Here is a 27290-nt window from a genome sequence, read left to right as displayed (position 1 = left end):
ACAAAACAGATCAATGTGCAAGCGAGAGTTGGCGTTTTAAGTCGATGTTACAATAAAAGAGTTCGCGGAAGCTGGTGTCCGTAAGTGCGGTCGTCCGTAAGTCGGGTGTCCGTAAGTCGGGCGTTTGTAAGTCGGGTGTCCGTAAGTCGGGTGTTCGTAAGTCGAGTGCTCGTAAGTAAAGTGTTCGTAAGTCAAGGACCGAGTACCAGTCGGCCATGTTACTACGGGGTAATGAGTCATACAGGGCACGTGACGTCACCCCATACAGGGTCCACACCGCATCCCCAGCGCGTCACTCCACCTTCTCCCTACGCAAGATGGCCGCCGAGTGCCCGACGTCATGCATAATCGGGCTAAAATAAACGTTTCGAATATACAAATAACAAAGCAAGCTGGCAGTATGTTTCCCTCACATAATCCATATTTGACGCGTAATTGTGTCGATATTTATTTTTAACATCAACTTCAAACATCAAACTCTCCACCATCCTGTTGGGGAGTTGAGTGGGGGAGGTGTAATGGACGCGCTCGCGATTTTGGCGGGAAATGAGCGAGCGGCGGTGGCGGCGGCGGCAGCTTGGCGAGTGAAATGGCGGCCGCTTCGTCTTCGTCGTCGTCTTCTTCGTCTCCTCCTGAGGAGGGGAACTCAATCGCCTCACAGCAGCAGCAGAAGAAGAAGCGCAAAGTGGTCGCCTCGGGCGAGACGTTGACGTCGCTTCGCGGCTTCAAACTCGTCCGGGTCTTAAACGACAACCCGAGGCAGAAGGTCGTCTTCCTGCACGCCAAGTGGAGCGGGGAGACGAAGGTATTTTTATATTAATGTTGTTGACGTTATTGTTGTTGACGTTATTGTTGGTGACGTTATTGTTGTTGACGTTATTGTTGTTGACGTTATTGTTGGTGACGTTATTGTTGTTGACGTTATTGTTGTTGACGTTATTGTTGGTGACGTTATTGTTGGTGACGTTATTGTTGTTGACGTTATTGTTGTTGACGTTATTGTTGGTGACGTTATTGTTGTTGACGTTATTGTTGTTGACGTTATTGTTGGTGACGTTATTGTTGGTGACGTTATTGTTGTTGACGTTATTGTTGGTGACGTTATTGTTGTTGACGTTATTGTTGTTGACGTTATTGTTGTTGACGTTATTGTTGGTGACGTTATTGTTGTTGACGTTATTGTTGTTGACGTTATTGTTGGTGACGTTATTGTTGTTGACGTTATTGTTGTTGACGTTATTGTTGGTGACGTTATTGTTGTTACTTTTGTTATTATTGTTGGCGTTATTGTTGTTGACGTTATTGTTATCGTTATTGTTCATTTTGTTATTATTGTTGACGTTATTGTTATCGTTATTGTTCATTTTGTTATTATTGTTGTTGACGTTGTTGTTATAGTTATTGTTCATTTTGTTATTATTGTTGTTGGCGTTATTGTTGTTGACGTTGTTGTTATAGTTATTGTTCATTTTGTTATTATTGTTGGTGACGTTATTGTTATCGTTATTGTTCATTTTGTTGTTATTGTTGTTGACGTTATTGTTGTCGTTATTGTTCATTTTGTTATTATTGTTGTTGACGTTATTGTTGTTGACGTTATTGTTATCGTTATTGTTCATTTTGTTGTTATTGTTGTTGACGTTGTTATCGTTATTGTTAATTTTGTTATTATTGTTGTTGGCGTTATTGTTGGTGACGTTATTGTTGTCGTGATTTTGATTTAAAGCTTTCGTGGCTGCAGGGATTCATCTTCTTGTTTCTTTCGGTAAAGTCACGTAGAAGGGAAATAATAAAATAATATACATCAAAAATAATATTGTTTAATATTTATATTATTTTATTATTTCACCTGCTTGTTTTATATTTATATTATTTTATTATTTCCCTTTCATTCCGTTGTTATTGTCGTTGTTATTGTCGTTAATTTTGTTGTTATTGTTGTTATTGTCGTTATTGTCGTTATTGTCGTTACAATTAACTTAAATCGCCACCGTCAGCCGTGCTCTATCCACTGCTGGATGAAGGCCCTCACGCATCGGCCCCTCATCCCACTCAGTCGACCCGTGGCACCTGCCGGGTCTTGTAACCTCCTCCTGCCAGCGGGCGTTCGACACTTCACGTGGAAGCCTCAACGTGCACCTAGCCTGGCACAAGCGCCGTGGTGACGTCACCGCCACTAGTTGTTGTTGATCCGCCAACCCGGGACAATGACACGAGTTTTCTTTAAAGCGACGATGACGACGACGATGAATAACTTCAACTGGAATGAATAACCTCTGAACCCCATACTCTTAGTTCTTTGGGTAAAGTTACCATGTAGGTAAAACATTAAATTAAAATTAATAAAAAATAAAATAATAAAATCACGACGTTTCGGAGGCAACACAAGTCTCCGTCATCAGATTGGGACCGTCACAGCCAGATTTGCTGTATCAAGTGAGGCAGGGATTCCAAGATGCAAGTTCTTAAATACAAGTTAAGGGGGAGGAGAGGGGGGGAGGGGCTTATCAGAATGTGGTAGCCAATGAATGGAACGTATCGGGAGGTGGGGGCGGGGCTAACAGAGATCACGAGGTGCACGTGGGCGTGGCCATGCCTGTGCACAAGCACCTGTTGGTGCACATGATGGCAGAGAACGAAAATGCCCATGTTGTTGATACCAGTGTTGGCTGACAATAAAGAGAGAGTACTGTTAAACACTGGGGATGTTAACACTCGGTAAAGTAAAATAGTGCCTGTCAGATAAGATGGTCCAAAAATGCCTATTGCTGCTCCCGCAGGGTGACGATGGTGGTGACGATGGTGGTGATGGTGAGGAGGAGGAGGAGGCTCGTGATGCCGTCGTGATCCTGGAGAAGACTCCGTTCTGCGAGTCTCAGCTGCCCGCCCTGCTGAGTGGGGACACGGCGCTGCAGGGAGACCTCCACAACGACATCTACGGCACCTACACGGCACGGCCTCCGCCAGGGAGCAGCGGTGCGTGCACAGCCGTCGGTCACTGCAACAGCATTCGGATCAATCGTAGCAAGTAGATCAATCGGATCAATCGTAGAAAGTTGATCAATTTGATCAATCATATCAATCGGGTTAATGGTAGCAATTGTAGTCATACGATTAATCATAGCAATCGGATCAATAGCAGCAGTCTGATCAATCCTAGCAAGTTGATCAATTTGATCAATCATAGCAATCGGGTTAATGATAGCAATTGTAGAGATACGATGAATCATAGCAATTGGATCATTCAGATAAATCATAGCAATTGGATCAATCGTAGACATTGTAGCAATCGGATCAATTGTAGCAATCGGATCAATCGTAGCAATCAGATAAATCGTAGCAATTGGATCAATCGTATCAATCAGATAAATCGTAACTATTGGATCAATCGTAGCGGTCGGATCAATCGGATAAAGACACCGCTCCTTAATGTAGCAGCTCTCCTCACCTCTCCTGAGCCTTGGCTGCCGTATCTCCGCTCCCTTTCCTCGCCAGTGCCCGTCCTGTGTCTCCAGCGTCCCCTCTCCCACTCCCCCTGCCTTTTGTGCCCATGCGGTGCCGTAGCCACGGGGTTCAAGGTTTCGTAGCAATAAGAGGAACGGCACGGAAGTAAATTGTAACGACGAATCGGCTCGTTGATCCGGCGGGAGAGAATCACCGAGTCTCGCGACTGACTTTCAGGAGGGTCATGGCGGATTTTCCCCGCCGCCGATTGGCGCTGCGTCCGCGCGTGGTCCCAAGTGGGTGACGTGTGTGCCGTGTAACTCGTCTTCTATTCCGCAAATTGCGGCAACGACGACCGAACACGCCTCGGGATCTTTTCACGTCCGCTGTGAGCGAAGCAGACGGCATGGTGCCGTGTCACCCTGTCTCCGTGTCTCCATCTCCCCATGTCTCCGTGTCTCCGTGTCTCCGTGTCTCCGTGTCTCCGTGTCTCCGTGTCACCGTGTCTCCGTGTCTCCGTGTCACCGTGTCTCCGTGTCTCCGTGTCTCCGTGTCTCCGTGTCTCCGTGTCACCGTGTCTCCGTGTCTCCGTGTCACCGTGTCTCCGTGTCTCCGTGTCTCCGTGTCACCGTGTCTCCGTGTCTCCGTGTCACCGTGTCTCCGTGTCTCCGTGTCTCCGTGTCTCCGTGTCTCCGTGTCTCCGTGTCTCCGTGTCTCCGTGTCTCCGTGTCACCGTGTCTCCGTGTCTCCGTGTCTCCGTGTCTCCGTGTCACCGTGTCTCCGTGTCTCCGTGTCTCCGTGTCTCCGTGTCCGCGTGTCTCCGTGTCACCGTGTCTCCGTGTCTCCGTGTCACCGTGTCTCCGTGTCTCCGTGTCACCGTGTCACCGTGTCCGCGTGTCTCCGTGTCACCGTGTCTCCGTGTCTCCGTGTCTCCGTGTCTCCGTGTCTCCGTGTCACCGTGTCTCCGTGTCACCGTGTCTCCGTGTCACCGTGTCTCCGTGTCTCCGTGTCTCCGTGTCACCGTGTCTCCGTGTCTCCGTGTCTCCGTGTCCGCGTGTCTCCGTGTCACCGTGTCTCCGTGTCACCGTGTCACCGTGTCTCCGTGTCACCGTGTCACCGTGTCCGCGTGTCTCCGTGTCACCGTGTCTCCGTGTCTCCGTGTCTCCGTGTCACCGTGTCACCGTGTCTCCGTGTCACCGTGTCACCGTGTCTCCGTGTCTCCGTGTCTCCGTGTCACCGTGTCTCCGTGTCTCCGTGTCTCCGTGTCTCCGTGTCACCGTGTCTCCGTGTTTCCGTGTCACCGTGTCTCCGTGTCACCGTGTCTCCGTGTCTCCGTGTCTCCGTGTCACCGTGTCTCCGTGTCACCGTGTCTCCGTGTCACCGTGTCTCCGTGTTTCCGTGTCACCGTGTCTCCGTGTCACCGTGTCTCCGTGTCACCGTGTCTCCGTGTCACCGTGTCTCCGTGTCTCCGTGTCACCGTGTCTCCGTGTCTCCGTGTCTCCGTGTCACCGTGTCTCCGTGTCTCCGTGTCTCCGTGTCTCCGTGTCTCCGTGTCACCGTGTCTCCGTGTCACCGTGTCTCCGTGTCACCGTGTCACCGTGTCTCCGTGTCTCCGTGTCACCGTGTCTCCGTGTCTCCGTGTCACCGTGTCTCCGTGTCACCGTGTCTCCGTGTCACCGTGTCACCGTGTCACCGTGTCTCCGTGTCTCCGTGTCTCCGTGTCACCGTGTCTCCGTGTCACCGTGTCTCCGTGTCTCCGTGTCACCGCGTCTCCGCGTCTCCGCGTCACCGCGTCACCGCGTCTCCGTGTCTCCGTGTCACCGTGTCTCCGTGTCACCGTGTCTCCGTGTCACCGTGTCACCGTGTCTCCGTGTCTCCGTGTCACCGTGTCTCCGTGTCTCCGTGTCACCGTGTCTCCGTGTCACCGTGTCTCCGTGTCACCGCGTCTCCGCGTCTCCGCGTCACCGCGTCACCGCGTCTCCGTGTCACCGTGTCACCGTGTCTCCGTGTCACCGTGTCTCCGTGTCTCCGTGTCTCCGTGTCACCGTGTCTCCGTGTCTCCGTGTCACCGTGTCTCCGTGTCACCGTGTCTCCGTGTCACCGCGTCTCCGCGTCTCCGCGTCACCGCGTCACCGCGTCTCCGTGTCTCCGTGTCACCGTGTCTCCGTGTCTCCGTGTCTCCGTGTCACCGTGTCTCCGTGTCACCGTGTCTCCGTGTCTCCGTGTCTCCGTGTCACCGTGTCTCCGTGTCTCCGTGTCACCGTGTCTCCGTGTCACCGTGTCTCCGTGTCTCCGTGTCTCCATCTCCCGGTGTCTCCGTGTCACCGTGTCTCCGTGTCTCTGTCTCCCGGTGTCTCCGTGTCACCGTGTCTCCGCATAGTTGAATGCTCCTGTTGTTATCTGCTCTGGCCACTCTAATGTGTCACTTATTTTTTTATGACTCTTATCTGTGTCTCTATATCCCCATTTCTATGTATCCCTGTGTTTTGATATCCCCGTATCTCTATATCCCCGGGTCTCCATGTTGCTGTGTGTATAGTTAAAGGCGACTGTGATCGGCCCCGGCCATGCCGCTGTGTGACTTATTTCTCCGCGTCTCTAACACGTTCCTACGGAGTGGGCAGGTAGGAACTTGGTTGGACGGCGCATTCGTGCGATCCGTGTCACGCGGCGCGTCACGCGGCGCGTCACGTGGTGCCGAGCCCGCCCTAAGCGCTCTATGAAATACAAATCGAGGGCGTGGCTATGCACGACAGACAGACAACTAATCCCTGGTGGGCAGTGTGGAGCTGCTGTTGCTACCTGTGTAGAGGAGTAAAATGGGGACGTGACGTCAGGTGTGCCGTTCAGTGCGATGACGTCACGTCTCCTAGGGAACTTAAGGGATACACCGTGACGTGAGCGGGGTCACCGTGGTAACAGGTAGAGTAAGCAGGGTGAAGAGGGAGCCAGGGGTAGAGAGAGGGATCGAGTGGCGAGTCTGGGGAGAAGCCGGTGGTAGCCGTAGAGGCGCTTCTCTCTCTCCGCTCGGTGGATTCGGCAGAGTCCCCGATCCGACACGAGAGAGGGAGAGACCGGAGCTAGCCGGCAGGGACCCGGACTCAGAGTAGGAGTCCCCCCTAGCCCCTGGGAGTTGTGTACCCTGCTGTGTAATATTGTAACAGCTTTAATAAACCCTGGCGAAAGCCCTTCACTTACCTCCGAGTACGTCCGTCGGAACTTCTCTACACCTGTATATCCCCGCGTTTCTACGTCCTGTCTCCCGCGTGTAGAGATGAAGGCCACCGTGATCTGCCCGGCCACCCCTTTGCACCTCCTCAAGTACGAGCGCCGGGAGGCGTTCCTCATCGAGGAGACCGACTCGGACTACCGCTCCACCACGCTGCCCTTCCTGCAGACCAGCAACTTCAGCCTGCAGGCACGGCCACACCTCCCACTAGCACACACACCTGTCACTAGCACACACACCTGTCACTAGCACACACACCTGTCGCTAGCACACACACCTGTCGCTAGCACGCCATCACCTCTCACTAGCACAGTGGTGCATCTGCCAGTCATCTCATGTCACCACCTGGGTCTGTCCCGTGACCTCCTGCACCTAGCCTGGCACAGTGGTGCATCTGCCAGTCATCTCATGTCACCACCTGGGTCTGTCCCGTGACCTCCTGCACCTAGCCTGGCACAGTGGTGCATCTGCCAGTCATCTCATGTCACCACCTGGGTCTGTCCCGTGACCTCCTGCACCTAGCCTGGCACAGCAGTGCATCTGCCAGTCATCTCAGTCAACTCATGTCACCTGCTGGGTCTGCCCCGTGACCTCCTGCACCTAGCCTGGCACAGTAGTGCATCTGCCAGTCAACCCATGTCACCCGCTGGGTCTGCCCCATGACCTGCCAGCAGCAAGCCTTCGACACTTCGCGTGGTCTCAAAGCGCACGTCGGCTGGCGCAAGCGGCATGGTGACATCACCACCACCGGGTGGTGGTGACAAGTGGGTGTATAACGTGTGGTGACACAGCTCGGAGACACCAATCATTTGATCCACCTTTATTCCCGCACGCAAAGGGGGCCACCATTTATCTCTATCGCACACAACCGTCTGTTGTTGGCGGCACTATCCAGCTAGTGCAGTTGGCAGGCTGTCTAGCGGCGCCCAGCGGTGGTGAGCACGGTGGCGTGTGCTGCTGACGTGTGTACTGCCATACCACTTTTCGTCAGCAGCCAGCACTATTACTGTGTGATCATTGGGCGTATAACATGTTTGTGTGACCATTGGGTGTATAACGTGTGTGTGATCAGTGGGTGTATAACATGTGTATAACATGTGTGTAACATGTGTATGTGTGTGTGTGTGACCAGTGGGTGTATAACATCCTGGATAAGAAGGCAGAGGTGGAGCGGGTCGTGTTTGAAGACCCCGACCCAGAGACGGGTTTCGTGCTGCTGCCCGACCTCAAGTGGGACCAGAAGCAGGTGACTGTGGGGGGCTGGCAGAGCCCGGGGCCTAGAGCCGGGGCCTAGAGCCGGGGCCTAGAGCCGGGGCCTAGAGCCGGGGCCTAGAGCCGGGGCCTAGAGCCGGGGCCTAGAGCCGGGGCCTAGAGCCGGGGCCTAGAGCCGGGGCCTAGAGCCGGGGCCTAGAGCCGGGGCCTAGAGCCGGGGCCTAGAGCCGGGGCCTAGAGCCGGGGCCTAGAGCCGGGGCCTAGAGCCGGGGCCTAGAGCCGGGGCCTAGAGCCGGGGCCTAGAGCCGGGGCCTAGAGCCGGGGCCTAGAGCCGGGGCCTAGAGCCGGGGCCTAGAGCCGGGGCCTAGAGCCGGGGCCTAGAGCCGGGGCCTAGAGCCGGGGCCTAGAGCCGGGGCCTAGAGCCGGGGCCTAGAGCCGGGGCCTAGAGCCGGGGCCTAGAGCCGGGGCCTAGAGCCGGGGCCTAGAGCCGGGGCCTAGAGCCGGGGCCTAGAGCCGGGGCCTAGAGCCGGGGCCTAGAGCCGGGGCCTAGAGCCGGGGCCTAGAGCCGGGGCCTAGAGCCGGGGCCTAGAGCCGGGGCCTAGAGCCGGGGCCTAGAGCCGGGGCCTAGAGCCGGGGCCTAGAGCCGGGGCCTAGAGCCGGGGCCTAGAGCCGGGGCCTAGAGCCGGGGCCTAGAGCCGGGGCCTAGAGCCGGGGCCTAGAGCCGGGGCCTAGAGCCGGGGCCTAGAGCCGGGGCCTAGAGCCGGGGCCTAGAGCCGGGGCCTAGAGCCGGGGCCTAGAGCCGGGGCCTAGAGCCGGGGCCTAGAGCCGGGGCCTAGAGCCGGGGCCTAGAGCCGGGGCCTAGAGCCGGGGCCTAGAGCCGGGGCCTAGAGCCGGGGCCTAGAGCCGGGGCCTAGAGCCGGGGCCTAGAGCCGGGGCCTAGAGCCGGGGCCTAGAGCCGGGGCCTAGAGCCGGGGCCTAGAGCCGGGGCCTAGAGCCGGGGCCTAGAGCCGGGGCCTAGAGCCGGGGCCTAGAGCCGGGGCCTAGAGCCGGGGCCTAGAGCCGGGGCCTAGAGCCGGGGCCTAGAGCCGGGGCCTAGAGCCGGGGCCTAGAGCCGGGGCCTAGAGCCGGGGCCTAGAGCCGGGGCCTAGAGCCGGGGCCTAGAGCCGGGGCCTAGAGCCGGGGCCTAGAGCCGGGGCCTAGAGCCGGGGCCTAGAGCCGGGGCCTAGAGCCGGGGCCTAGAGCCGGGGCCTAGAGCCGGGGCCTAGAGCCGGGGCCTAGAGCCGGGGCCTAGAGCCGGGGCCTAGAGCCGGGGCCTAGAGCCGGGGCCTAGAGCCGGGGCCTAGAGCCGGGGCCTAGAGCCGGGGCCTAGAGCCGGGGCCTAGAGCCGGGGCCTAGAGCCGGGGCCTAGAGCCGGGGCCTAGAGCCGGGGCCTAGAGCCGGGGCCTAGAGCCGGGGCCTAGAGCCGGGGCCTAGAGCCGGGGCCTAGAGCCGGGGCCTAGAGCCGGGGCCTAGAGCCGGGGCCTAGAGCCGGGGCCTAGAGCCGGGGCCTAGAGCCGGGGCCTAGAGCCGGGGCCTAGAGCCGGGGCCTAGAGCCGGGGCCTAGAGCCGGGGCCTAGAGCCGGGGCCTAGAGCCGGGGCCTAGAGCCGGGGCCTAGAGCCGGGGCCTAGAGCCGGGGCCTAGAGCCGGGGCCTAGAGCCGGGGCCTAGAGCCGGGGCCTAGAGCCGGGGCCTAGAGCCGGGGCCTAGAGCCTTGTTGGTGAGTGTAGACAGTGCGGGGAGTGTTGTGAGGGTAGGCAGTGTACAGTGTGGCGAGTGTAGGCAGTGGACAGTGTTGTGTGGCGAGTGTAGACTGTACAGTGTGGCGAGTGTAGACAGGGCCCAGTGCTGTGTGGTGAGTGTAGACAGTGTGGTGAGAGTAGACAGTGTAGTGTTGAAGGCATTGGTGGTGGTGGTGTTGATGCATGTTGACGACATCCATGCCTGCAGACGAATGAGCTCTACCTCATCGCCATCTGCCACAAGCGAGGGCTCAAGTCTCTGCGCGACCTCACTGGGGAGCACCTGCCCCTGCTGCAGAACATCCTCACCAAGACCCAGGTCACCCACCCACCCCACTCACCAACCCTGACACGTTACCAACCGATCCACCCACCTACCCATCCACCTCACTCACCAACCCCGACACGCACAAAGTTACCAACCTATCCACCCACCTACCTCCACCACCCAACTCACCCCCCTCCTCCCGCCACAGGCTGCTGTGCTGGATCGCTACGGCGTGGCCGCCTGCCGCCTGCGCTGCTACCTGCACTACCAGCCCTCCTACTACCACCTGCACGTGCACGTGACGCACGTGGGGGCGGAGGCCCCTGGCGGGGCGGTGGAGCGGGCCCACCTGCTGGGCGACGTGCTGCGGGCGCTGGCTGCCGACCCCCAGCACTACGCACGGCGCACACTCACCTACGCCCTGCGAGCGGGCGATGGCCTCCTGCAGGCTTTCCAGCAAGCTGGGAGAATACCACAGTGAGGGGGACACGGGGGGTAGAGATGGAGAGGGTGACACTGGCTTCTGCAGGCTGGGTACGGGTAGCCGGGTATCGGGTAGGGTACGGGCTTCAGGTACCCGGTTGCGACCTCTGCTGCAGGCCTTGCAGTGAGAATACTGTCCTGAGAATGGGGACAAGGGGGGGGGGGGGGGGAGGGTGGCACCACTGGCTTTGGCAGGCCTTAGAGCCAGGAGAAAGCTGTCGAGACGAGAGCCTCCTGTGTTTTAAACAGACATGGAGGTAAGACTGTGGTATAAGACAATGGCAGACGGGGCTTGTTTTGCCAAATAAAATTGTGGGTTTTCTTAACTCCTTGTGCAGTTGTTTTATGGGCTCTAAAACAGTCGCCACCAACTACTTCCACCAAAGTATTGGTGATTTCACTCAGCACTGGTGCTAGATGCCGAGCACATTCCTGCAGAGGGAGCTGGTAGGAACGTTGGGTTGCTCGGTCAATGGCCAGGGTCAACGGCAGCGTGTATTCCACAAATATGGCCGACTGAGGGCGGGCACAAGCAAGCCTGAGTAGGTTAAACGTTGAGTTTTATAAGGGTACCACAGGGTGACCAGCCCCTCCCCACCACCCAGCCCTGCCCCTCTGCACGATGGACAATAACCCCATGGGCTGCTGTAACCAGAAGGTTCCTACCAGTATAAAACAAACTTAATTCATACTTTTGGTTTATAAAGGGTATGAAATGGGTGTAACCCAAGGGTCAGAGAAGTGGCCAGGGCTAGTGCTGAAAGCATGTCTAACAATAGCTGCTAGGCGTCAACCTTCCCACACTTCTGGTTCAACACCAGCTGCTCAAGAGCTACCCCCCCCCCTCTCACCGGAGCGAACGCTGCAGGACATGGTTACAGGTTGCAATCAATCGCAGAGACAAGGAAGCACTCAGACCAAGCAAAGTCATCTTTCAATGCCTTTTTATTGACGCCACTTTTCCCAAGACGCATAATTGTACTTGGGTCAAAAAGCGGCGTTTCACTTGTTTCACTTTGTGCGAGTGTCCACCTTCCCTTACAGCAACTGTGTTAGCAAAAACCACACACGTGTGGAGAGGTGGTGTTGGTGGTGGGGGGGGGATGTGGGTGAGAATTGGGCACCGTCCCAGGGAAATGGCTCCAGCAGACAGGAGGGGGGAGGGGCAAAGTTCCAAGACACAAAACGACTTTTCTTACAGCAGCCAACATCTTTTAACAGGACGATATTCATTTGCAAGATGCTATGAAGAGGCTATTGCGAGAGGCAATGCGCCATCAACTTAAAACCGGTAAACAAGATTCCGAAACCCGGTCTCGGGAGCAGAATCCCCGAAAAGCCGGATTCCTTCAGGAGCATGAAACAATTAAGGACTTTGTACAAAGTGGATGTTTGTCCGGACCAAGTTTTGCGAGGACAAGAAAACAAATCATTTAAGACATCGGCGTCGTCACAGGAGAGCGATCACATGAAGTTGACGGGGTAAAGTGGCTAGAGGGGGGGGTGGGGGGGTGAAGGAGCACGCTCATCAGCCCCCAGCGCACGACTTTAGCAAGAGCCGCCCTCCACCCAAACAAGTCAACGTGGGAGGGGGGGGGCACACAAAGTGATGGGGGGGGGGGGGAGCGCTAAAATAAAATGTACAACTTTCGCAAAGAGCACAAATCTGTGAACGTGATTGCAGCAGCAGGCATGCGCACTCCTGCCTGAAACACACCCTACTCTTGTGTGTGCGCCCTGCTGGAGACTGCCCAAAGACTTGTGGGTACTCACCCAAAACTCCTAATTGCCATTCCCATTGACAACAGTTGGGGGGGGGGGGGGACGTGGGTGGGGCAGGTGGTTTTAATACTTAAATCGACTTGTGCAGGCACAGGCAGCCAAACGATGCACAGGTGCAAGACGACGCATGCAGGTGGCTGTGTGGTGGGGGGGGCTTCCCCACGCTCACACAGGCAGGTGACAATAACTTTTACCTTCCAAAACAGACGATAACCCATGGGCGGATGTGGTAGCCAGCCAGACTGCACACCTGTGCAAGCACCCCCCCCCCCCCCCCCCCATCTACTCACGCTCAAGCGTTTAACTGCAACTCACCGCCACTACCACCACCCATGCCCCCAACCCACACCTCTCCCTCTGGGACCGCAGATTTCTCAAATTCATAACGGGAAGACTCCCGCCAGGAAAACGGTGGTCTTTATCATAGCTACAAAACTCACGGCGCACGTGCGCGGGGCCGGAACCCGCGTTGCTCGCGAAAAACTTAAGAGGTTATAGGTCAAGAAGTCCACTTCATTAGGATATGTCCACGGAAGAGGCTGCTCCCCATAATGTATCAATGATGAACAACAAATCTGTGCGCACGATGTAGCTACTAGAGCCGTGATGTCTCCCCCATGGTCACCGGTTCCTATTCTCCCTCATCTCCCCCCCCCCCCGCTCCTCCCCACCGTGGTTCACAGTAAGTTTATTTCCCCATCATCTCTCTCCTCACCTCTCCCCCTCTCGTGTTACCGTGACGTTTGGTTTTACTTGTCGTTTCTTACCCCCCCCCCCCCCCATCGTTATCATCGCTGCCCCCCTTCCCCCCGGGCACCACCACCATCTAGGCGGCTTCCTCCTCACCCTCCTCCTCAAACTCTCCCTCCTCCTCAGCCGTGGCGTCCTGGTACTGCTGGTACTCGGAGACCAGGTCGTTCATGTTGCTCTCCGCCTCGGTGAACTCCATCTCGTCCATGCCCTCGCCCGTGTACCAGTGGAGGAAAGCCTTGCGGCGGAACATGGCCGTGAACTGCTCGGAGATTCGCTTGAACAGCTCCTGCACACGCGGGGAGAGACACGGGGTGGGGGGGGGGGGGGTGGGGGGGGGCGGTGAGACACTTGCCGTTAAGAGGGTGGTGGAAGGCATCACACCCGGGGGTCTCTCCCGCAGCAGCAGTCTTTGTAGTCCGATTAAATCTAATTATTCCAAAACCCAAGTTGCTAATCAGAGGTAGGACAAGACAATCCTGAAAGGCAGCGCTTCTCAACAGACCGCTGGCAAAGACCCAGGTTCTCCACGGGTCCTGAGACCTACTCTAAAAGGCAACAGACACTCAATGGGTTCCTTCCCTCGCACCTCCAATTAGTAAGGTTGGCTACGTACGTTGTGCAAAAGGTCAACATGCATACAAAGCATAGTCTCCTGCAGGCCAAGTCTCACAAACCAAGACTCAATCCCCGTAAACCCACTCCGCTCCTTAGACCCTCCATGCCACAAAACCACCTTCCAAACTCCAAAAACAAAGATTCCCACCGCTTGGCCTTAACAGACTGTTGGAGCAAGTGCCGTTAGCGAGCAGCTACGAGGGCCGGCACGGCACACGAGGGGGTAGGTGGCAACCCACGCCCGGCCGCCTTTGTCTCCCTAGCGGCGATGTTTACACACCGGGTAGTAGCGATGTTTACACACCGCACCAGGTACCCATTTGAGGCCGGCGCGACCTCGGGGAGGCCCAGGAACAATTCAGATAAGTCACCGATGTTGGCCATGGGCGAGAATCGAACTCGTAGCGCTCCCCACCAAACTCCACCGCACGCACCTGGATGGCCGTGCTGTTGCCGATGAAGGTGGCCGACATCTTGAGGCCGCGGGGCGGGATGTCGCACACGGCCGTCTTCACGTTGTTGGGGATCCACTCGACGAAGTAGCTGCTGTTCTTGTTCTGAATGTTCAGCATCTGCTCGTCAACCTCCTTCATGGACATGCGGCCGCGGAAGATGGCGGCCACCGTGAGGTAGCGGCCGTGCCGCGGGTCGCACGCCGCCATCATGTTCTTGGCGTCGAACATCTGCTGGGTGAGCTCGGGCACGGTGAGCGCGCGGTACTGCTGCGAGCCGCGGCTGGTGAGCGGCGCGAAGCCCGGCATGAAGAAGTGGAGGCGCGGGAAGGGCACCATGTTGACGGCGAGCTTGCGCAGGTCGGCGTTGAGCTGGCCCGGGAAGCGCAGGCAGGTGGTGACGCCGCTCATGGTGGCCGACACCAGGTGGTTGAGGTCGCCGTAGGTGGGCGTCGTGAGCTTGAGGGTGCGGAAGCAGATGTCGTAGAGAGCCTCGTTGTCGATGCAGTACGTCTCGTCCGTGTTCTCCACCAGCTGGTGGACCGACAGCGTCGCGTTGTACGGCTCCACCACCGTGTCGGATACCTGTGCGGACAAGAACGAGCGAGTGAGTGGACAAGCGCGGTGGGACAGCAGGTCATGGGTCAGGATTAAACAATTGAGAAACATTTTGCCAGGCAAGGGCCCACCACCGTGCTATGTAGCGCTTTTTCAGAAGCGATCTGGCCACAAATGATCGCACAACAAAGTTGTGGCTTAACACGTGGAACTTAACGGCAGTGAAATATTCTTAAACGCGTGACGTTATGAATTAGGGTTAGTAGGGTTAGGCGAGCGTGAAGTCGAGCATCAGGCCAAGAACTCGAGTTTCCTCGTCCTCCAAGAATGTACAAGCACCCGCCCCCAGTACCACTTGCCTTGTGGGCACGCAATGCCACTGAAAATGTTCATGGTAATTAATATAAATCTGATTATTTACTTATCCAGGAAGCCACGGCAAGTCTTTCCAGAGGGTTCTGCTACTGGGTTTTTAGTCTAGAGGGTGTTCAGCCAATTGAGTGTTTGTTGTGCACGTGGGAGAACATCCAGAGCACAGCAGGTGGGCAACATCCCCATACAGCTGGAAACAGACGAAGCAGGGTACAGGGTACAGAGTCGCACCTTGATATCTACGGCAAGAGAGTTTCATCGCAACGTTAGTGTGAGCCCCCTCGCTTCCAGCGCTGGATTACAGGCCACATGCAGCAGCATCACCACCACAACCACCACCACACAATGTGGGACCTCAGTACCATCACCTTTCACAACCACAGACCTTCTATCTAGTGCCTCTCACCTTGGGGGAGGGTACAACACCAAAGGTGTCCATGATGTGGTCAGGGTTATAGTACCAGTAACTAAAGCACTAGTGGTATCTCACCTTGGGAGAGGGCACCACGCTGAAGGTGCTCATGATGCGGTTGGGGTTATAGTATCAGTACTATAGGACGATACTGATACTTGTACTATAGTCTTACCTTGGGGGAGGGCACCACACTGAAGGTGTTCATGATGTGGTCGGGGTTATAGTAACAGTAGCTAAAGCACTAGTGGTATCTCACCTTGGGAGAGGGCACCACACTGAAGGTGTTCATGATGGGGTCGGGGTTATAGTAACTCAAGCACTAGTGGCATCTCACCTTGGGAGAGGGCACCACGCTGAAGGTGTTCATGTTGTGGTCGGGGTTATAGTAACTAAAGCACTAGTGGCATCTCACCTTGGGGGAGGGCACCACACTGAAGGTGTTCATGTGGTCAGGGTTATAGTAACAGTAGCTAAAGCACTAGTGGTATCTCACCTTGGGGGAGGGCACCACGCTGAAGGTGTTCATGATGGGGTCGGGGTTATAGTAACTCAAGCACTAGTGGCATCTCACCTTGGGAGAGGGCACCACGCTGAAGGTGTTCATGATGCGGTCGGGGTACTCCTCGCGGATCTTGCTGATGAGCAGGGTGCCCATGCCCGAGCCGGTGCCGCCGCCCAGCGAGTGCGTCAGCTGGAAGCCCTGCAGGCAGTCGCAGCTCTCCGCCTCCTTGCGCACCACGTCCAGCACCGAGTCCACCAGCTCGGCGCCCTCCGTGTAGTGGCCCTTGGCCCAGTTGTTACCCGCACCGCTCTGGCCTGCAGTGCGGTTGGGGTGGGCAGACAGGAGCGCAGGAAGCGGACGGTAAGAGGACGCGCAGAGAGGGTGGGCGGTGCCGCATTAGCCAGATGTTGACCAACTCGCCTGGTGCGCAGGAGGTCGTGGGTTTGATCACGACCCTGACGATGCCTGCTGTGAGTTTGAAGTTTGCGTGTCTCTCACTGTGGTCACGTGGAGTTCTGCTCCATCACCCCCCCCCCCCCCCACATTTAGAATCGATGTCACGTATTTACAGAGTATTTGACCGCTATTAATTTGCACGTGACAGGCTACTTCGCCGAGTAATCAGTTGTGGGGGCCAGGTCTCTTCTAAAACGAGAGCTACGTAGCTTAGTGGGCCTTGCCTGGTTAAATATAAAGTTTTACTTTAAACACTTTGACAAAGCAGGTGGGTGGTGGGGGGAAATGGACAGAAAGACATCAAACCAAGGGAGGTGAAAAACAAAATGTGCAAGACAATGTGAGAACGATACAGGCGAGGTGGACAACAGGTAGACCCACACACGGGTCAAACAAACAAGGGTGGGCGGAGGGGGATGGACAATGGGTGAAAGGAGACCCGTACAAGACACGAGACAGTTTTTAACATTGGAGATGCGGAAATGAAATGGTGTAAAGCAGCCGGACAATGGGTAGCAAGGAGAGCGATCACGTGAGCAAGGAGAGACGCCCACTCACCGAAGACAAAGTTGTCTGGGCGGAACATTTGCCCGAATGGTCCGGACCTCACCGAGTCCATCGTGCCAGGCTCGAGATCCACGAGGATGGCCCTGGGAACGTACTTCCCACCTGAGTCGGGGAGTGCGGAGAGAGAGCGAGAAATGAAATCGTGGTCAGGAACAGCATAGAAGGGAAATAATAAAATAATAAAAATAAAACATAATAAAGTAATTCTCACGACGTTTTGGCCACAACGCAAGCAGCCATCCTCAGGTGAAGAACAGGTCTGTCGGAAAGACAGCGTCAGACGCCGTCTTCCCCGACGGATTAAGTCCAACACTTGTGCCGTACCACACCTTGCTCCTGACAAGCCGGGGGACGATGGGCTCCTCCTTGACGAGGGAGTTCCACAACATTCATGCAGTGGACCCACCAACCCTCACTGCCTTCTGTGCTGGATTACAGGCATGCATAGCCGCAATCATCTGCTTAGTGATAATAAAGTAGAATGTGATGTAACGCATCATGTCCGGTCACTCCCGAGAGACCGAGAGGCGTGGGAAACCAGACGAACGGGGGAAGGAAGCCAATTGCCCAAGCTCTGTGGCCCTATAGCAGTGGTTCTTTACCTGGGATGTATCATGCACCTCCAGGTAAACAAGAGGTCCTTTCTGGGAGGTGCAAAACAAGCCAGATTGTGTTAGAAGGTAAATAAGCGAAAACAAAAAGTAAGCACGTGCAACGCAAGTACAACTACTTTGTTTCAAACCGATGCATTTATTACCACTATAAATGGTTTTACAATTGAGAACCCAAGGGGGTGGAAGGCTGCAGTAACGGTTAGGAACCACAGCCCTATAGTACAGCAGCTGTTCGCCTAACAGTGGGATGCTTGGCTAACGGCGTTCGAGAATGTGCAGATCGATGGGTTCATAATGGCCGTGTCGGTGTCAACTGTGAATGCCGCAAGCGGTGTATTCAATATTCTCTCGATTAGAATAAACACCGCCACCCTCCTCACCACCCTGTATTTTTAAAACCATCGTTGGGAGGGAAATCTCATAATCTGGGAGAAACGTCTTTCTAAAGTTCATCGTTCAGAATAATCTTCCAGTCGACATCTACCCATTTATTGCAGCGCATTCATCATCTGGAACATTCCTCCCCGCCGGTAAAATATTCCCCAGATTAGGAAGACTTTATTTTAATTGCCCCAAGAGACTTCCATCTCAAGAGCATCTTTAATTATCCAGCGATTATACAGCAACCACCAGAACGGAGCTCACAACTGCAGCGTTTCCAGGACATGGCCATTACAAACACCCCCCCCCACGACTCATTACGCATGAGCTCATCAGTGCCGCCTCTAAGCACACTCATCGTATTTAACCCGCGAGAGAAAGGGGCCCTTCTCTCTCTCTCGCAGTGAGTCACCAATCACGTGCTCACTCATTCGAGGTTCTTTACAAAACGTTTGGGGGTCGGTGGGCCGCTTTTTTTGGTTTCTACACTCACACAACCTGGCCTCAGTCAAGCTACTCCCCAACCACATTGTCCAGCATCAGCTCGGCTCGTGCAAACAGCAGCCACACATTCTACACGCTCGCAAGCGCAAAGACCCCCCCCCCCCATATAGCCTTGAAGACTCTTGGGGCCTAGTGCTGTTAGAGCAAGCACCTATATATATGAAGGCACACGGCACACAAGATGGGTGTCTAGCAGCACCCTCGGCCGCCTTTGTCTCCCAGCGCTGATGTTACACCCACTGCGCACAAGGCACTTATTTAAGGCCAAGGCGACACCACAACCACACACGCTCACATTCACATACCTCGCACGCAAACCGACACAAGCTCCCCACACCACAAAGACACTGCTGTTCACCGACACCCCCAAGATTTGAAGGGCTTGCTTTATTAGCGTGCCAGTCACACTGCTCAGCAGGCGACATGGGTCAAGCAAGGGAGGTTTTGTAAGAGGCAAGGAATCCACTGCAAATTTACATTGGGTTCAGTGTTCGTTTTAACACCTCCATTGCAGTTTGTGGTAGGGCAAGTGTATCATCGAAACAGAGGCCGTGTGGTTGGTACTGACGTGGCCATTACGAGACCAAGCGGAGGTCTTTATGGGACGTGGCGCCGGTGTTTGACGTGGCTATTATGAACCCGTAGACTCCAGCATCAAAGGCTCACAAACCCTGGACCCCCGGCTAAAATAAGTCCATGCCCGACAGGCCCATGATGATCACGTGAGACATCCGGAGAACACGTCAACTCAGGATGTCAATATCGCTGGCTCGGCACCTGCAACACAGCCATTATGACCTCCCACACCCCTCCAATAATAGACAAGCAGACCCAGGATCTCAGCAGTGTTGCCTTGTCTCCATCACAGCCATCAAGAGCCCTCAAGCAGAGATGAAGATTCTGAGATTGCAGCTAGGATCCTCCTGTGGTAGTAGCTCAGCAACTGAGACTGGCATTTTGAACACCCCCTGCCCGACACTCAGACCTGGGGCTTGAAATCAGGACTGGGTGGAGGTATGGCCGTCTTTGACAAGGCCCCAGAAGTATGGCTCATAGCCATGCGCCCCCCCCCCCCCCCAGTGTGTACGTGCGAGACACGGCCACTGAGCCCCCCTCACCCTGCGCCTCATTGTAGTAGACGTTGATTCTCTCCAGTTGCAGGTCGCTGTCGCCCCTGTAGGTGCCCGTGGGGTCGATTCCGTGCTCATCACTGATCACCTCCCAGAACTGCAGTCAGAAGGGGGGTGGTGGAGAGAGGGGTATGGAGGGTGAGGGAGGACAAGATGACAAGCAAATTTAAAAACCTGACCCAACACGTCATAGCAAGTCACAACCACCCTCGGTTAAACTTGTCGAGTTTGGCCACCGAGTATTGCCAGCAAAGCTAACAGTGCGTAACACGGTGGGTGGAACAGCAGCAGCGGGGCAGGGAAAATCGGCATTCATGCCGCAGCCAACAAATATTTGGGGGAGGGGCACAGGGGGTGGAACGCTCTGACATTGGCATGCCAGAAATTCACAACCACAACTTTAAAATGTTCTCATTAACCAACGATTGCGCAACTCCTCACAGTCCAGAGTTAAGGGCCCCAACTCCACCGCCACGCGCCGAGGAGAACGGGTGTTTGTGCCTTTGCCGTGTAAGCAAGCCAGGTGAGCGGGCAGCTCAGTGAATAAGACGAGCCGGTTTTAATCTGCGAGAGCAACAGCATGTGCTGGCGACGGGCGCAAGCCAGCACATGACCGAGCCTCAAGACAACGCCATTTCTTCCCCCCCCTCACCACTAAAAACCACCCAAAATCACACCTCATCTTACAGTAGAGGCTGCCAACACAGCACCCTCTTCATGAGGCCGTCTTACACAACACCGAAAACCACACACGCCTCCAGCATCTGGCAGCGGACCAGCAGAGATTCAAGCAAACCCGACTCTGCTGATCAAGGCAGGTATGCATTTCCGCAGAGGATGTGGCCAAAATAGGATGAGTAACAAATCACCACCAATTATGTGCTTAAGCACAGATAGAGAACACACTTTGACAAAGCTGCTAACACTTTCCGCAATGACCTAAATTATTGTCAACCTACACAGGGTTAGGTAGAGTTGTATTTAAGCAGTTGCACCCTTTATACCACGTCTTAAGTCCATTCAACTCAAGGGCACAAATCGATTAGAGATTCCACAAGTCAGCAATCGATTATCGATTCGTGTAATTTCAGGAATAAGTGCACGTGTGGGCACAGGCAAACAGACAAGCCTAAGTCACCATGTGGTGCATGTGCCCCACTTCAGTTAAAGGTACAGCCCTGCAATTGCCTCCACACATCACTGCAAGGAGCACTAGAGGTTACTCAGTGTACTCCCACACCCGACTGGAGACATGTCAGACGGTGAGCTAACTCGCACTCCACCCCAACACAACACATTAGTATCCTGCTGCTGGGTGAACGTGGGGGAGTTGAAGTGTGGGGGAAATAAAACAAAAACTTACCCCATTGCTTTAACCGACAAAACACGCGGAACCAAGCGGAACCGGTGACAGATAAGACCACAGAAAGTCCGGTGTGCTAACCACCACAAGGCCACCGTCAGCCCCCCCACCGCCTAACCCGTCTCGGTTAAAGACCGAAGGATTATTATTCGTGGCCGAACATTTCTACGTGGCAAAACTGGGTAACCAGTTGCGTTTTACCTTCCCCCCCCCCCGCCCCCATCTGTTACCGGCCATGCAAAGCAATTGGGGGGGTGCAGTACCCACCAACAACCATATTGGGGACTGGTGGGCAGGTCATGGTTGTTAGGGGGTGAATTAGCAACCAACAGCAGTGGTGCCACTCAAGATTGGGAGGGGGGGGGTAGAATGCAGAAGACGGCTGCCGCTCCAACGCTGCTCCCATTGCACAAAGGCTGCTGGCGCCCGGGCCCCGTAGGGAAAGGACGGAAGGAGGAGGGGGGGTGGAAAGTCCGCAAAGATTAAACCATCCCTCTAACGTGTGCCACCGCAAGTGTTAGACGGGCCGCGACGACTCCCCCGTGGATTTATAAAAAGACGAGGAGGAATCCATCGCTCTCGCCAACTCGCTCTACTGTACACACGACTGGTGCCATGAGTTTCGATTTAAAGCTTTCGTGACTGCAGGGATTCATCTTCTTGGTTCTTTCGGTAAAGTCACGTAGAGAAGGGAAGTAATAAAATAATAAAAATAATAAAATAATTCAGGCGCTGTCGCCCCAACAGACCTGGTTTTCACCCAAGGACGGCTGCTTGCGTTGTGGTTGAAACGTCGTGAGAATGATTTTATTATGTTTTATTATTTTATTACTTCCCTTCTACGTGACTTTCCCGAAAGAACCAAGAAGATGGTGCCATGAGCTTCAGCCTTGCCAGATGCAGACACAAATGGGAAGACTAAGAAAGCGCCCGTCAGCGTGCAACTGTGGTCACCAAGAACATGACCCCATGCCCAATTCGCATAAGCAATGGTGCAGGCAGGCAGTGTTAAAACTACACCACTCCTGCCGAAAATTCTGGCTGGGTCACCACAACCCTCAATGTAAAATTCAGAGTTGTTGTTCCGCCATTACACAGACAAATGAGCCACGGCCAATCCACTGCTGGATTAAGGCTTTCAGACCAGGTGGTGCTGCAACCTCCCACAATCCTGCAAAGCAACAATCCATCGAGCCATCTGCATAAGTACGGATCTAAAGGTCCCACTCAGACGCAGTCCCATTTATTGGCTGCAATCCAGAAGATTCTGTCCCTCATCCATTACCAGCAGTATCATGTCCCTGCCCCAAGCAAACTCGCCTTTCTTCCTAATGTGGATGTAATTAACCCGTGTAATGTTCCAATCTATGGAAAATGGGGAATTTCCACCACCAACTAAGGGCTACTAACAGAGGATTAAAATATTGTCCAATATTATTCGAAATAAAAATCGATTCATTATGAATGTCACCGTGGGACTTGCAGAGGTCACGGGGTTCACAATTCCCATGTCAGTGGAATGGCCCTTCTGGAATAAAGCAATCGATTTCGTGAATGCATCGCCACACCTCTTTCTAAAAAAATCCAACCCTCTCACTGCACCAACAAACCAAGGAGGAGGGCTTCAGTAACCACCAACCAAAAACCCATTGGCGCCACTCCGCCCAAAACAGAGATGCCCCTGGACACCAAACGAGAAGAGAGACGGGCTTGAATTAGGGCGTGAATAATTCAAGCGGTGCAACGCCGCGGGCGTGGAGACAGCACGACACGAGCGAGCCGAGAGAGAGCGTGATTGTGTGGTCGTGTTCTCCGCGTTGGGTAAACGCTGAGCGCCGTGTCCGGTCACGCACGGGCTGCCACTCTACCGCGAGTCGGCACGCAGAGACGACGCCGCCAACAGCAGCCGGGGACTGGAGCAGACGCCATCATTAACGCCGATGGGGGGGGGGGGGGTGACAATCGGCCACACCGCCTACTACAAGCCCTGCTGCAGCCTTGTACCCTTTTGGTTCGATTGTTACAATTTTTTAAAAATAAAAACATGGTGTCTGATGAAACAAAGTTGTACTTAACGTGCCCCTGCTCAATTTATTTGGAGGATTTACCGTCTAAAAAAAATTCTGTCCATTTCTCGCACCGCCGGGGAGGGCATCTCGCACCCCAGGGGGGTTAAGAGGAACCACCGTACTCGACTGTCAGTGTTCCATCAGGCGTGTTGAACATTCACAAATGCAACCGCTGCAGGTCACCACACCACCCATTCTGATTCAATTTCTCACTCAGCTTCACTTTGGAATGCACCGTCGTTTTGCCTCTTCCCCCCCCCCCCCCCCAAGTTCTTATAATATCCTTGCACAATTCAAGACACGTTCCGTATTAATAACTCAATCTATTATAGCTCCCCCCCCCCCCCCCCAAGAGGTTGCTGCTTGCCGATTGGTCGGCTCCGCAACACCATCATGAAAATAATATCACCCATGGTCCATCGACTGGAAGCTGTCAAGGCATCGGAGCACCATACACAGGCCCTGCTGAGCGAGGGCCTCCACACCGTCACAGGTTCAACCACGCCGATCGCTGGAAGCAAGCGCACAATTCACGGCTCAGCACTGCGCGTGGTGGACTACAGGGTGGACAACCTCTACCACAATTCACGGCTCAGCACTGCGCGTGGTGGACTACAGGGTGGACAACCTCTACCACAATTCACGGCTCCGCACTGCGCGTGGTGGACTACAGGGTGGTCAACCTCTACCACAATTCACGGCTCAGCACTGCGCGTGGTGGACTACAGGGTGGTCAACCTCTACCACAATTCACGGCTCCGCACTGCGCGTAGTGGGCTACAGGGTGGACAACCTCTACCCCCCCTCCCTCCAGAAGACGCCTATAGCCCAGCGAGAGGTGAGGTAGTAGTCCACCACCCTATGGGAGGCACCTTCCGCCAGCAGCGGGGTGACCCTTACGCTTGCAGGGCTGCGCTCTAACCGTGTCGCACGTCTGCATACAGAAGCGATGGCTGCTGCTGCTGGTGGTGGTGGGGCGTGACGGTGACAAGAGGCCCCGTGCATTGTCAAATGAAAGCGACGATGATGTCACCGTGGATGCGGTCATGCTCGAGCAGCTGTTCGGGCCCCTGCCGCCCCTCCCAATCACAAAACAACCTTCCCTGCCCCACGGCCCATTACACAGACTGCGTCATAAACTAAGTACCACTTTGCGGTAATAAAACGGCGTCCGTGTGGACGCAAGCGAGACTTTGCCCCCGTTATAAATGCGGCATGCTACGATGCGCAGCGCCTAAGCAGCTAACTGTGCAAGCACGTAGAAGCTTACGAGTAAATACGGCGATCGAAAATTGAATAAATATCGTAACACGTTAACAATTATGCCCGTTGATAAAAATAAAACTTATGTAATTGATAATAATTTACGGCAAAGTGTCAATAGACTGCCGGGTATTGACGATGGCCTCGCCCGAGTGGTACAGCTCACGAGATCCGGCCGACGACGATTACACTTCACCACGGATGTCCGTGGGGGTTGCACCCCAGAATATCACTCGCCGCTAATGTTACTCGCTGCTAATGTTACCGTAGTCACCGCTAATGTTACCGTAGTCACCGCTAATGTTACTCGCTGCTAATGTTACCGTAGTCATCGCTAATGTTACCGTAGTCGCGAGCTCAGGTCGCCGGGTTCATGTCGCAGTGCGCTAACCACACTGCGACACAGATCCAACACCACCAGATGTAACGCCCCAAATATAATTTTTTAGACGATTGTATTGATAGGAGAGGCTGATGCGCTGCCGTTTAGCATCTTGTATATAAACTAAAGCTAACAAAATTATCAGCCACAGAAAATCAAGCCGTGGAGTGGCGAAATGTCCCAAAGGGCATCCGTGGAGAACTAGAATTGCTACGTCGCAAGGGGCTTTGGCGTGGCAGACGATCATCCAGCAGTGGATCGAGCACAGCCTTTTAATGCTCAATAGAAACCACGGCACGGCGGGTCAGACACGTGGCTGTTTGACACAATGGGGGGGGGGGGGCACCACTCCTCCCATTGTTATTTCAATACCGACACAAAAACCCCCACCACCGTGTATCATTAAACCTTAAAATTGTGAATTCCAACCAGGGGTAAAAATAAAAAAACATCGAATTAAACGGATGCGAGTTCGTCGAATCGTCACCAAAAACCAAACCTATAACGGTTCATTAAAGATTTTTTAAAAAAAGTGTTAAACAATTAGCGGTCTTTTGTAATGGCTGTGCGCGTCAGTCAGCAGCGCACGAACCACCACCACGCCCCTCACACACCAAGGGACAAATCCCTCACGAAGTGCCGCTTGCTAGCAAACGTTAGCGGTGTAAAATCTCAGCAAGATTCGCTTCATTAAACATATTAAAGGAAGATTCGAGGCAGCGGTGTCGCAACCGGCGCTAGACAATGGGGGGGGGGGGAGCTGCAGCCATTTTCCCGCCAGCGCCATTTGAGGGGACCACTTCGCCCCGTTAGATTTAATTTAAAACGTCGAATATACCGCGCGTTTTGTTAACGACGATAGTGCGTTCGTTACCGAAGCATTTGTTCTATACGGGGGTGGTAAAAACAATCCGATCGCATGAGGTAAAACATTTTATTTAACGCGCCCCTCCGCCGTCGGATATTAACATGGCGGACTTTTGGCGCGGTTTTTCAACGGGGTTCAGAGAAGAAATTGAATAAAATGTTTTTAAAAAATCTAAACGCATTTGGATTAACGTCGTCAATTCACGGTTATAATATTTTCTATCGTGCAAATAAAACTATTGCGTTTTACCGTTGATTTTTGGAGCAAATACAGCAACGTTAATTTACATGCGACAGAGAAATCATCCGCCGCGCTGTTAATCCGCGCATAAAAAGTAGCGCGCTCGCTCTGCAACGCCGATTGCAATGTGGTAAATACCTCAACAAACCATTATCCCCTACATTTAGCACCCACATTGAGCAATAAAAAGCATTACAATTGTAATATTTAACGCAATTTAAGCCCCATTCGTTTCCCCCGAACGAATGTGCATTTACCTTGGAGCCGATCTGGTTGCCGCACTGGCCCGCCTGCAAGTGAACGATTTCACGCATTTTCTCTTAATTTGTTTAACTTAATTTATACGTAAAAAAGAATTTGCTCTTCACTGATGTTGTTGTTGCACAGCAGACCAGGCGACCCAGATCACCTCTCCCAACCGCAGCGAGGACAATGAAAGTGAAGATGCCTTCCCCTTAAATAGGGCACGCCCGGGCGATACCATCTCAATTCGACGGCAATTTTTTTTTAAATACACAATTCTTGACTAAACAACAAAATCACTATACCACAACGTTACTATGTTTTTACATATTAAAAAATTATATAGGTTATTTCTTACAACATTTACAAGTCAGTAAGTTTACAAAAAAAATGCCAAAAACATTCAAGTCCCCCCCCCCTTCTCAATTGCAGTAATGAGATAATGGTATAGCCCGCTTTACATCCGGGGCAATACCGCCGCGTCACGTGATCTTCGCTCACGCGCCCCGAATGGCGATACGGTGACGCAGCGCCAGAATCGAATCGTAATGATATCTGCGATTAGAAAATCGATTCCGTTTGGGATTCGTGCGGAATGTACGATGATAGAATCGATTTAATGATTAGCAGAAGCAGAAGGAATCGATTCCAGCCGGTGTCCGCTTTGCGCTGAGTGGGCGGGGGTCGGGGTAGGGGGGAAGAGCGGAACCGGTTCCATTGTAACGTAAATAAATAAATATTCATGGAACCGGTTCCAATGCAAACTCACGCTTGGGTGGGGCGGAACCGGTTCCCATGGGGTTTCAATGGTCGTAGAGGGCCCATTGAGGTTCATTGTCTTCGTGTGAGTAAACATCCTTTATTTAACCATGCGAGAGGAGAGTCCTTTATTTAACCATGGGATGGGATAGTCCTTTATTTAACCATGTGACAGCCGTGTCCTTTATTTAACCATGCGAGAGGAGAGTCCTTTATTTAACCATGGGATGGGATAGTCCTTTATTTAACCATGTGACAGCCGTGTCCTTTATTTGACCATGTGAGATGTGAGTCCTTTATTTACCCATGGGATGGGATAGTCCTTTATTTAACCATGCGAGTTGTGAGTCCTTTATTTAACCATGGGATGGGGTAGTCCTTTATTTAACCATGCCAGAGGCGAGTCCTTTTTTTAACCATGCGAGATGTGAGTCCTTTATTTAACCATGGGATGGGAGTGTCCTTTATTTAACCATGTGAGATGTGAGTCCGATATTTAACCTTGTAAGGGCCTATTGCGATGAATTGTCTCGTGTGACTGACGGTCTTTATTCAACCTTGTGAGGGCCATTGAGGTTAGTTGTTCTC

General features: G+C 54.0%; 2 protein-coding genes across 2 annotated transcripts; one reads left to right on the top strand and one right to left on the bottom strand.

Moving 5' to 3' along the window:
* The first annotated feature begins 354 nt into the window (after nucleotides 1–354).
* DCPS (decapping enzyme, scavenger) lies at nucleotides 355–10506 on the top strand. Its single transcript, XM_078882889.1, has 6 exons — nucleotides 355–805; nucleotides 2781–2976; nucleotides 6717–6862; nucleotides 7806–7919; nucleotides 9872–9982; nucleotides 10140–10506. Exons 1-6 carry the CDS (start codon nucleotides 590–592, stop codon nucleotides 10410–10412), a joined length of 1056 nt encoding a protein of 351 aa, XP_078739015.1. The 5' UTR covers nucleotides 355–589; the 3' UTR covers nucleotides 10413–10506.
* Nucleotides 10507–11346: 840 nt separating this feature from the next.
* LOC144952494 (tubulin beta-4B chain-like) lies at nucleotides 11347–26131 on the bottom strand. The gene is made up of 6 exons (XM_078882939.1): nucleotides 25958–26131; nucleotides 19504–19612; nucleotides 16878–16988; nucleotides 15933–16177; nucleotides 13999–14601; nucleotides 11347–13235 (listed from the first exon to the last, which is right to left on the bottom strand). Exons 1-6 carry the CDS (start codon nucleotides 26012–26014, stop codon nucleotides 13023–13025), a joined length of 1338 nt encoding a protein of 445 aa, XP_078739065.1. The 5' UTR covers nucleotides 26015–26131; the 3' UTR covers nucleotides 11347–13022.
* Nucleotides 26132–27290: the final 1159 nt, after the last annotated feature.

The sequence above is a fragment of the Lampetra fluviatilis genome, chromosome 68, assembly GCF_964198595.1.
Source record: "Lampetra fluviatilis chromosome 68, kcLamFluv1.1, whole genome shotgun sequence".
Classification (NCBI taxonomy): domain Eukaryota; kingdom Metazoa; phylum Chordata; class Hyperoartia; order Petromyzontiformes; family Petromyzontidae; genus Lampetra; species Lampetra fluviatilis.
The sequence above is the reverse complement of the archived record's forward strand: the minus strand, read 5'-3'. Positions and strand labels throughout refer to the sequence as shown.